Raw genomic sequence first — 12501 nt, forward strand, 5'->3', positions numbered from 1 at the left:
TGTTCAAATCCACTGTTAGATTGTTTTAGACAAACAACTGGTGATGAGTGCTATTGTTGACTAGGTGCCTTTCCTTCTAGTCTATCGCTTTGAAATTAGGAACGCCTAGAGCAAATAGCCCTAGAGTAATTTTGCGCGAATATTCAACAAACAAACAACAATAACTGTTGAATACCTGCATTCTTTCTAACCTAACAATTTAAAATATGAGACCGCTAACGTATTCATCTTTATGTGGGTTTGCACAAATATTCAAACAAACCATACAAACTAGAAATAATGGATAACAACTAGAAAATCAGAGTATCCATATATAAGGTGGAAATCAAAACTTCCAATGTATTGCTGTCTTCACACATATTTATTAATTGAATGGTGCTAATCTGAACTTTGTGAATGATAGTAACACGAACATTGTTCACTAATATTCCACTAACACCAGGATTTTATCCTATTTACAGGTAGTTATGCATACATAAGTTCATCCTTCCCAAGAAAACCTGGAGATCGAGCCCAGTTGTGGAGTTCAACATTGACAGTCCCAGGTATTAAAAGATGTTCCATTTTCAAAAAGTCATAACTTTTGTTTATTAACACCATTGTCATCTTCATTCAACTCATTTTGGTATCCCTCATTTATAACTCTATGTACTCGTTTGGCTTCACAAATAATTTCCAACCATCTGAGAATGTTATGCTATCAAAAAGTAGAAACTCTCCCTAAAGAAATACAGGCACTTACTTACCTTTGTTAGAACATAGCCTCGCTGTCTATGTAGTATTACGTTTTATACAAGTTAAGGTTGCCACTTCATGCACAATTACAATCAAACCGTCAAGAAATCAAATAATTAGTGGAACTCATAATGGCTTACAAAAATAATAAAATAAGTGGTACTCACCGTTTTGGATTCCAAAAGGGACAAAAACTAAATTGTGATATATAGAATTTTACCTTTTACGTCAAGGTACAAATATCATTGGAATATTATTTACAGCTGCTCTTTCCCAAGAGAAATATTCACTCAATAAGATTATCAAACGATGTAGAGCCGAAAAATAGAACATTTTGAAGAAAGGCTTCTTATTCTATATAGAAGAAGAAATATTTGTATATCAGAATATTTGGGACCGTAAAGCCCTTCGCAAACTGTACCTTAAGCCAGTCAAGAGCACCTTCATCTAAACAAACAAACATTGTGATGTAGCTGGACTTGTATCCTGCTACTCTTAACGAAATAAGAAACAAGAGCTTGAAACTGACAAAGGCTCAAAACCCAAAATATCAAAAGGTTCCATATATATATATATTAATCAATGGCTGTTTTTACGAGAAAGTTGGTGGAAGATATTGAAATTACAGCAATCTTGTTTGACTATGAACCTTATGTACTTCTTGTAGACTTTTGGTTTTTAAACATGATAATGGTACTAGATGTTCTCATTTAGTGAAGAGTATGTTAATGTGTGATTTAAGCCAACTGGTGACTATTAAGTGTATAACACAGGATATTCCAGAGAAAATTTATTTCAAAGAATAAGTCGAACACATTAAGTGAAGGAAATACTTAAACAAAAAAACATAAATATTTTATTTTACACAAGGAAACATGTTGAGTTAAGTTATAAGAAATGACCAGCGTTCTTTTCTGCTTGAAATGTTTCAGTGTTGGAAAAGTAAAAGAAAACATGTCTCTATAGAAAGTCATAGTACCTGTCTTATAACTCAAGATTACCTACAGAATATTCAAGAAAAAATTAGAATCTTATCTCAGTGGAAAAGGTATACAGAGGAATAGTTGAGAAAGTAAGATGTCCTTGTTGTTTTTGAATTAAGCACAAAGCTATACAATAGGCTATCTGTACTCTGCCCACCACGGGTATCGAAACTCGGTTTTTAGCGTTATAAGTCCACAGACATACCATTGAGCCACTGGAGGGCAGCAAGTAAGTACATGACCCCTGTGGCATGTAACTCTAGTTTTAACTTTAAACTAAAGATTGTTGTATACTACTAAAATCCTGTTTATCTGTACATTAAAAAGCTAGCAAAAATATTCCAGAATGTATAGGAAGAAACACGCTTTATTTCCTTATTATAAAACCCTGATAGTTTTTCACTTTCACGCTCCCCTCTCCCACATTTATCTCAAGTCTTTCCTCAGTCTCAATGTTAAATAATAACCTTAAAGGCTATTCTTAAGTGACTTAAAATGATTGTTTCTTTTGAATTTCGCGCAAAGATACGCGAGGGCTATCTGCGCTAGCCGTCCCTAAATTAGCAGTATAAGGCTAGAGGGAAGGAAGCTAATCATCACACCCACCGTCAACTCTTGGGCTACTCTTTTATCAACGAATAGTAGGATTTACCGTCACATTATAACGCCCCCAAGGTTGAAAGGGCAAGCGTGCTTGGTGAGACGGGGATTCGAACCCGCAACCCTCGGATTACGAGTCGAACGCCTTAACACACTTGGCCATGTCGGGCCAATTTAAAATTATCAAATTATCTAAGATGCATAGTAATAGTCTGATCTGTATAAGACATAAGGTAAAATAAAACATGTACATTAGAACACTATTCAAAAATCTGTACCATCATTAAAAACAAATTCCCAAGTTCAAAATCTTAACCCTTTTTTAGATTGTTGGGATGTCATTGATATCCTTCGAACTTTTCCCTTTTTCACATTTGAAATACTTAATAAAACTGCATGAGGGTTAGTAATATTTACTTAGTGGTAATTAGTGTAGGTTTTGAAAATTCATACTGTTTGATTTAAATGTTCTTGTCATTTTTATGTTGAAAATATTCTTTTAAAAATACATTGAAATTACTTCCTTAGAATTTTAGTTTTATTTCTCTATAGTTGATCCGAAATTTCTCTTTAATATAAGTAGTCATTTTCAATGTGTCTGAAATTCGCTAATTTATTTATTTCGATTCTCTATTTGCCAGTTGCAGTAGTCACTACTTCCAGGTATAAACAATAATAATAAAAACATGGTGAAAGCTTACACAAGTTTATCGTGTGGCATGAACTGATGGTTAGGGCTCTCGATTCGCAATCTACGGATTGAAATATCAAGGTCACACTTTCAACCATAAGAACATTATAATGTCTCGATCAATTCTACAGTCCACTGGTAAAAAGACTTCCCTAAGGATTACTGGTGTATAATGTTTACCAGCTGCCTTCCTACTAGTTTATCATTGGTAAATTAGAGACAGCTCGTGCAGATATTCTTCGAGCAGTTTTATGCAAACCAAAAATTTATTGAGCTACGTAACAATATTTTCTTAACCTTTTTCTCGTTTGAAATTAATTTATGTCTAATGAATATAGTTTATTTTCAAATACGTTTTCCTTATTTACGTTGTTTGAGTGCAATAAAACGTAACAATAACATCCAATAAACCATAACCTGAGTCATCGAAATATTTTATCATCACGTACCGTGCTCATTTATTTGTGAATTTTATTTCCTCATCAAAACACTAATGTCATTGATCAAAAGCCTTTTCTGGTCTGGTTGTCATGGCTGTACCTCTTATGCAGCATAAGTGGCCCTTTAGAAAACACCTAATTCATGATGCATACTTTAAATTCTTGTTTGTTGAGGACAATGAACGTAAAACCATTAATCCCATGATGCGAGACAATATAGGTAGTTATAAATGTTACTCCAACTGGCACTGTAAGAAGATTGATAGCAGCTTATGGCTCTAGCTTTCAGACTAAATCAGTGCAATCTCATCTGTATCTGACTTTAGGCTTCAACAGGTGTGGTAGTCAAAGTATTCCGATAAATACGGTGGTTGATTCAGAAAACCATGAACTTAATGTTTAAGGTATGTACCTTTACTGACACGTGGAACATGAAACTGAATTTCTAGATACTTGATGGATCAGAATATAACATGATCTAGTTGTGTATCAGAAACTTTCAAGGAAGCCATCGCTTTGACCAAATAATCCTCAACTTTTTTCTGGCAAATGATGAAACGTTCCACGTCAAAGGATTGGCATATCTCCGTATCTGTTTTTACAGAGTCATTTGTGAAGTGAAAGTAGATAACTCTGATGTTGATTTAGTTATTACTGTCTCAGAGGTTTTAAAGATACAAGTCAGTTTTGTTTGTGCAATAGAAGAGTTGTGACTCTGCAGAAAAATTAAACCTTCCAGTACGAACAAGACTGGGCCTGTAAATGGTGGACTGAAAACGTAAAAAGTTGAGAAAGAGGTTCCAGTGCTTTTAACACGTACGCGGTGTGCCACGGTATATTACAGACACAACCTACTGCACGATTACTGTTTAACGTGATGACGAAATGAAAGAGATTACACTTTATTAAACACTTATTTCTTTCAGTTCTGGAATTGTGCTACTCTAGACATACAGCCACCAATTGGAATAATAATCAGAAAAGCATAAATAATTGCTGTCCAGCTATGTAGCTACAATTGCTGAAGAGGAATTTGCAGTTTCCTGAACATTCAAGATGTTTTGATCAGATTATTCTACTAATATGAACTATATAGATACAATAATACATCAACTTTCTCAAAGAGTTGGTTGATGTGTTTGTAGGAACAACTGATCATTCAGATAAGACAACAGTTACACACAATCCCACAAATACAGGTTATGAACATCTGACCTTTATTTGGAGTACCAGGGATATAATAGTAGTGCTAAAATAAAACAGTTCAACGTTAATGGGCTTCAAAAAACTTTTAGTGGGTGAAAGTGCTAATATGTGTCAATGTTTTTTTGTCAGTGAACTTATTTCTGGATACATTGGAACACATGGATTGGTTCACTGCACTTCTAGTTACTGCCAAGTCAAGCTGAAATACGAAAATAAATCTAAGTTTGTATGTTTGTTTGCTTTGTAATTAATCATAAAGCTACACAATGGACTATCAGTGCTCTGCCCACCACGAATATCGAAACCCAGTTTTAGCAGTATTGAGTACTTTTTCTTCTGCTTGCAACTCATTTCTTCAACGATGTTGAAGTCTTTGTACACTCCACCTCCACGCAGCATTCTTTGATCTAGTAAGTCTTCATCTTTTGTGACAAAATCACTGCCTTCAGGTTCTGCATCTATAACAACTACACCTGCAATGTCCATCTGTGCCTCAATGGTTACACCCATTAGTTTTCTTCCCTCTCAAGATACCTTCTCTACAGATTGCCATGATAAATCTTGGTCTTTCGTTTCACTTTCATATAGTTCATTCTGCTGACAACAACTTCAAATTGTCCTTTCCACTACAAGACTAGTTTGTTGTTGTCTGTGGGAAGCAGACTTAAGACCTTCCGTCAGATCTTGAAATGTTGGTCCTTGATCTTCTTGTTATAGAGATGCTTTTGTTTGGCTTGTACTGCATGCAAACTTTCTTGAGTGAGTTGGCTGGTCTACTCCAGTCGGTTTCTGAGGTCTAACACATACCAGCATGACTCTTTTTCTCCTATTTACGGTTTTTCAAAATCGGCATTAGATCTCGTACTGTTATTTTGTACAGTAACTTAAAGACTGGAAACCTTGTACTCGTTTTTGAGACTTTTTGCTAAGCAAATAATATTGCCAACACGTGCCTGTCTCAGTCTCGTAGTCTCTTCTGACACATCTTCTTCACCACGCTCTTTAAGACTCCATTGTGTCTCTCACAAAGTCCATTACATCTGGTGTTGTACATGTTGGTAAATCTCTGTCTAGTGCTGATGAGTCTGCACACCTCTTCAATCAGTTCTGAGATAAACTGGGTCCATCTGTTGTCTAAGACTTCTTTTGGAAAGCTAATATTGCAGAAAAATTCCAGGAGAGCTTGTACTACTCTCTCTGTCTCTATCTTTGGTAATGCTATGGCTTCTGACTAACATATTACATAATCGACTACTGTGAAGCACATACCAGTTACTAGTGGTCTGATGAAGTTCACAGCTACTGAGCTGAATGTCTCTTTTATGAGAGGCATCTCACCCAGTGGCACCTTGGTTATCATTCCTTTAGGCATCATTCTTTAGCAGACATCACAGTTCTTCAGAATCTGGCCACACCTCCAATAGTCCCTTCAGTTGAAGTTGTTGGTGATTCTGTATGCTGTTTTCTTTGCTCCTAGGTGGCATCTCACAATCACATCATGGGCCAACTTGAGTCTTGTGAATTTTTGATACTATTATCTATTTAATTTCCTCAGTATAACTTTATGGATCTGATACATGACCAGATTTTCTACTTCTTTATTATGTAAATCTCTTTTCTCTTTGCCTTTTATTCTACTTTCACCAGGGCATTACAAGCAAGTGAACATGCATACGAATATATTATATTATAAATATATTATCATTATCAGTTAAGGGTTTTTTCCACTTCCTTCACTTCCTGTAGACCTACATTCTGGATGTCAACTTCTGAAAGTTACAGAGCTCGATGTCTTGCTTGCTTTTCTTTTACTGATCTCTCGTGATGACTGCAAATGCCTCATTAATTTTCTTCATATCTGATTCCTCCAAACCTCTACTGCTTGACATATTTTCAATCATCAAGTCATAAATGGGTGCCTTCATACAACTGGCCGCAAGATCTCCAATGTAGTATGGAGTGTTCACCGTTATTCTTGCCATGGAAAACTTTATCACTATCCAATCAATCAACATACACTGATATATCTTGCCCATCATCTGGTCATCATATACTATACCGGTTCTCACTGCTGTACCCATTGTCCCATAGGACTTTAACTTTCTTGTCCTTAACATAACCTTCACGTAGCAGCATGTTGTGTTTTTTGGTAGCTCTTTATGTTTATCACATGCTCTGATCATTACTGGCACTGTTGACACATTTGCTAACTTGAGGTAACCATCAATCAGGCACGGTTTATTTATGATTTGTGTATTTCCTTCGTTTGGTGAATCTGGTGAGTTGTCTCTATTCTGTTTTTTCTGACAGCAGCATCTATTATGACATTCACTCTTTTTTTGTTTCTGGAAGATAAATCACAGATAAATCATAAACTTAGTGAAAGTGCTTGGGTTCAGCAAACAGTTCATATTTTGTGTCCCCTTTTGCTTTGAAAACTGAAGACTGTCTTTCAGGCATTGTTGCAACATATTTAATCAAGTTGTCCTTTGGATTTTACCATAAATGTCGCTAATGCACTAATCAACTCCCATAAGGTTTCTTTAGAAGTAACCTTTGATTTGTTAAATTGGGCTGAGGTCGGGTCTCTGTGAAGACCATTGTATAAGGTGAATGACAACAGAAGCTTTTTTCTTAGCTAAGTAATTTCTACATAGTTGGATGAGTGTTGAAGGTCATTATTTTCTTGCTAGTAGAATCCTTTACCAGTAATACGCAAATCATGACGAATCGGAATCTGATGGTACTTGTGCTTATCCATTATTTCATCTACTTTGCAAATGTCTGCTGTGGCTTCAGCAGAAAAATACCCTCAAAACATCACACTGCCTCCTCCATATTTTTTAGTAAGTGTTATGCATTGAGGTAAGTATTTTTCACCTTTCTTCTGCCGGACGTACAACCTACACTTTGAACCAAATATTTCAAACATGGGCTCATACGTTCATAACGCGCTTTTCCATTCATCAACAGTCCAGTTTTGGTACTTTTTAAAGCACATTTAATTCTCTTGACGATACTTGGAGATCGAAGTAAGCATTCTTAACTGCTCCACGGCCATATATTCCATTCTCATCCAGTCTTCTTGACAATGTATATCTCGACACTTTTCTCTCATTTGGTACAGGGTCGTTTATCTCATGCTTGAGATCAGTGTCAGTCTTCTTTCTGTCCTGAAGGCTACAAAAAGGAAGATACTTAACATCAGTATTATTAAGTTTAGGTATTTTGCCTCTTCCTTTTCTATTTTACCTGTCTTGGTCTCACAATCTAGGGTGTACTTGATAATGTTTGGAGAGCATTTCATTTCTGTAGTAATTTATCAGAGAATCCAAACAACATCACTTAAAGATTTCATGCAAACACTCTGCTCTACTAAAATTCTTCAGCCTTCGTGGACTGTAGCGTGACAACAAAACTTAATATATAATGTTAAACACTGTTTTTATCAAAGTTTATCTGTGTAATGCTATTAAATTGATTTATCTAAGCATATACCGGTACCACATGCTATCTTATTTCTATGTAGCTAAGACATTATGTGGGGTACCATAACAGTTATTTCAGACCCTAAATTTAATCAGTATGTTCATTCAAGTAGAACTATTATGACATGTCGTTGCTACAAGTATATGGAAATTCCAAAGAGTGATAACATTCTCACCCTGGCTCATGTAATTATCAATAGAGATCAGTGAAGCATTATTATAACGTTGAAATTTATATTCTGTAATGACATCAAAGAATTAGCCCAACATAATCGAAAGAATGGCAAAGTATTCTTTTGTCCTAACACTTTTACGTATACAATATAGGCCCTGCACCACATTTCGAAACCATAAGCAAATGAACATTCATACCGATATATTATATTATAAATATATTATAATTATATTATAAATATATTATAATTATATTATAAATGTATTATAATTATATGATAAATATATTATAAATTTCAGAATATAATAGAATACGTAAAACTTACTAGAACGTTGCTCTGTCTAAACCGTAAAATTATTCATGTCATTAGCAAACTATCCACCTTTCACGCACGTAATAAATTCAATATATGTCAATCACGAAACGGCCTGGTAGATTAAGGTGTTCGACTCAAAATCTGAGGGTCGCGGGTTCAGATCTTCGTCGCACCAAATGTACTCGCCCTTTCAGCCGTTAGAGCATTATAATGTAACGGTCAATACCACTATTGGTTGGTAAAAAGAGTAGCTCAAAGGTTGGCGGTGGGCGGTGATGATTATGATTAGCTGCCTTCCCTCCTGTCTTACACTTCTAAATTAGGGACGGCTAGCGCATATAGCCCTCGAGTAGCTTTGCGCGAAATTCAAAAAACAAACTATCACGAAACTGATAAGTTTTGGTTTTTTTTTGCCAATTGTCTTTCCAAAACTGAATAACAAACAAATGTAATTTGTCATTCAGAGTTAAGTTTTAGCAGGATATCTCGACGATAGCTTTTCATTTTGTAATGTTTGAACTATCAAGTTTTCTGTTATAGAAGGTTTGTTTTTTTATCTTCTCGGAAGGTGATTCGGTGGGTAAGTGCTTACAGTTCTGGACATCCCTCTATGGAATTGGTATCGGTGCCTTGCGTATTTTCTTATTCGATAATTCTACAGGTAGCATAGGAAGCGCCATCTGGGAGCTGACAACTGGTACTCTAGCTGCAGATCGGTGGTATAAAGGAGAAATCACCTTATCAAATCCTTCTCCTTTCAAGGTAGTCATATCTAGCTACAGTGTTCGATGCTGTTATTTTAAATATAACACAGCATAACCTAGGTTATAAGTGTAATTTGTTGGTTAAATTTGAACAGAAAGATATTTTCATTCAGAAGAGAGAAATGTTGTAAAATTCACTCAACATCCAAAATATATTTGAGTTCTTTTAATAAATTTAAGTTTTTCATTTCTTTGACTATTAGTCAAAAATGTTACAACAGAAAGCACGTATAACATGTAATCTGGCTTCCAGTGACATTTGTTTGACTTTCGTGGCAGTTATTTCCTTACAACAAATATATAATTACACTCAGTGATGACAAGAAACCCACTTGTTGAGAAAATTTATATGCAAAAACGGCTCGTTTGGGCTGAGAAAACACTTTTACATAGAAAAGCGAACAACGTTTCGACCTTCTTCGAGCCGTTTTTGCATATAAATATAATTACACTGTAGAATAAACTGGATTAAAATCTGACGTTCATACTAGCTTTAAAACCAAAAGATACTGATATGATGAGTGTGTGATAAACGGCTAAATTTGAGATTAAAAAACTGATATGATGGGTAAGTGTGTGATAAACAGCTAAATTTGAGTTTAAAAACACTGATATGATGGGTTAAAACAGTTCTGTGTGTCACCTACCCATCATAACATTTCCGAATATTTTTGAGTTTCTGGTATTTTAAAACTCAGTTTAGATATCAAACACAATCGTGGTTGTGATTTTTAGTATTAACTCTCTCTCCACACGCAGGTCCAAGTGGACTTGTTGGAAACCGGTAAATTGACAACACGTAAAATTAAGGTTTTACTCTAGTTTAGGATTTTAGTTTAGTCAAACCATAAGGCTCATATATAGTAGTATTATAACATTTGTTTATTTGGTTTGTTCGTACAAAACTTAAGAATGTAAAATTTTATGAAATTATGTAGTTCATTATACACGTGGCTCGTTACAGCACCGTTTCAACGAATGTAAAATGTATTTTAAGACTGATTATTTGTTTGATTTAAGCACAAAGCCACACAATGGCCTATTTATGCTCTGCCTACCACGGGTACTGAGCCCTGATTTCTAGCGGTGTAAGTCCGCAGGCATACAGCTTTGCCACTGAGGGGGGGATTACGAATTAGAACATTTAACAAAAATGAAAGTTTATTAGTTAAACGTTGTACTAAATTTCAATGCATTAATATCATTGTCCAGATATTTCTTGTATTTTAGTTTTCGGTGGCTCAGCGGTAGGTCTTTGGGCTTATTACGTTGAAATCGGGTTTCAATACCCGCAATGGGAAGAACAAAGATAACCCAATGTGTAGAGTTGGAATTAGCACTAAACAGATAAAATAAAGTATTTTTCTTTGTATAAATCCTCTAAAAGGCAGTATTCGAAGCAGAAATACGGAGGCCAGGACAGGGAGATATTGCTCTTGACGACATTATATTTATAGATGGCCCTTGCCCGAGTAAGTGAAGAACTTGATACCATAACACTAATTATTAGTAGGTAGAATAATAATGGAGAATATGTATACCGTAAAGTAGTACATGTTGTTTATTTATGTTGAACCTTAGCTCTCTAAATGTTGTAGTTTTTTATCATCATTCATTTAAGAATAACATTTAAAGGTAAATCTTTTCGTGTCTGTATGGCTTTTAAAAAACGCATATTGTTACACAAACTCAACTGAAACTTTCTGAATTTAAAGATATCGTTTTACTTCTTGATCCTTCTGGCTTTGGAAAGTTGTGTGTACGTAAACCAGAAAAATATCATATTTAAACGTATGATTTCTCTCTGTTGTTTAGGCGTTCCCCGTGAAGCTAGTCAGAAAGGTTAGTTCCTTGTTGGTGTTTTATAATGTTCCATATTAGTGTGTTTTATAATGTTCCATATTAGTGTGTTTTATAATGTTCCATATCAGTATTTTATGATCTTCCATGTCAGTGTGTTGTAAAATGTTCCACGTCAGTATGTTTTATGATGTTCCATGTATGTGTGTGTTTTATAATGAATTTATGCGAGACACATTTATAAAAAATTAGATCATTCGTTGAAATGACGTTCTTTTTGTTTAATACTTATAGAATTCACGTTACCTAAGTTCTCTAAAGATAATACAGGATTAATTAATACAGACAATCCTCATTGTAAACTGTTAACTAAAGTTAGCGAACACATTCTGTGGTTGCGCTTTCTTAAATAAATACTATAATAAATATTTTTTCTCAGGAGACTGTGCTTTCATGGTAGACTTGTGCGACTGGATAGAAAATGACTTCAAGCACCGACCAGACAGTGCTGTCCTCTGGCAGCGAACTGTTGGAGACGGAACACCACTTAAGCCTTTCGGTCATTCTCCTCTTATTGAAGATTCTTCTACGTTCAGTAGGTTTTTAAAAATTATGGTTTGGTGTTTTTGGAATTTCGCGCAAAGCTACACGAGGGCTATCTGCGCTAGCCGTCCCTAATTTAGCAGTGTAAGACTAAAGGGAAGGCATCTAGTCATCACCACACACCGCCAACTCCCTGACTACTGTTTTACCAATTAATAGTGGGATTGACCGTCACATTATAACGCTTCCACATCTGAAAGGGCGAGCATGTTTGGTATGACGGGGATTCGATAGATGACCTACAAATTAACTGTTAATATTAGTCTAAGCATATAATCTACAGTAACTCTTATGATAAGCCAACAGATGATCTACACCTCTTATGATTAACTCTTATGATAAGTCTACACCTCTTATGATTATCTACACCTCTTATGATTAATCCACACATATCTGTAATAACAATTGTGATCAGCCAACAGATGATCTACAAAATAACTGGTAACATTAGTCAACAGACAAATAAAATGTAAATTCTAGCAATGTGCTGCACAAAAATTACAAATAAGACAGTTCGGGTTCACAGTCAGAACACACTTACCACTGGGCTGTTGTGCCAAACCCAGAAGAATATTATCGTCGAAGAATTGGTTCTGAAACAACGTACACGTATGTAGGTTTAATATATGTTTAAATACAAACTTTATTTTCATAACTCTGTACATGGATTTAGGGTAATGAGGGTTAAGTTCCTTACTTA

General features: G+C 35.1%; 1 protein-coding gene across 2 annotated transcripts in view; it reads left to right on the top strand.

Moving 5' to 3' along the window:
* The window catches only part of LOC143238824 (MAM and LDL-receptor class A domain-containing protein 1-like), a 49902-nt gene that overhangs the window by 18427 nt on the left and 18974 nt on the right, over positions 1-12501 (top strand). For both annotated transcript variants that reach the window (XM_076479386.1, XM_076479387.1), the window contains exons 7-11: positions 462-545; positions 9203-9396; positions 10786-10870; positions 11214-11240; positions 11638-11793. In XM_076479386.1, the coding sequence (XP_076335501.1) occupies positions 462-545; positions 9203-9396; positions 10786-10870; positions 11214-11240; positions 11638-11793 (546 nt within the window). The remainder of the gene's footprint in view (positions 1-461; positions 546-9202; positions 9397-10785; positions 10871-11213; positions 11241-11637; positions 11794-12501) is intronic.

This window comes from Tachypleus tridentatus, chromosome 13 (genome assembly GCF_004210375.1).
Source record: "Tachypleus tridentatus isolate NWPU-2018 chromosome 13, ASM421037v1, whole genome shotgun sequence".
NCBI lineage: Eukaryota > Metazoa > Arthropoda > Merostomata > Xiphosura > Limulidae > Tachypleus > Tachypleus tridentatus.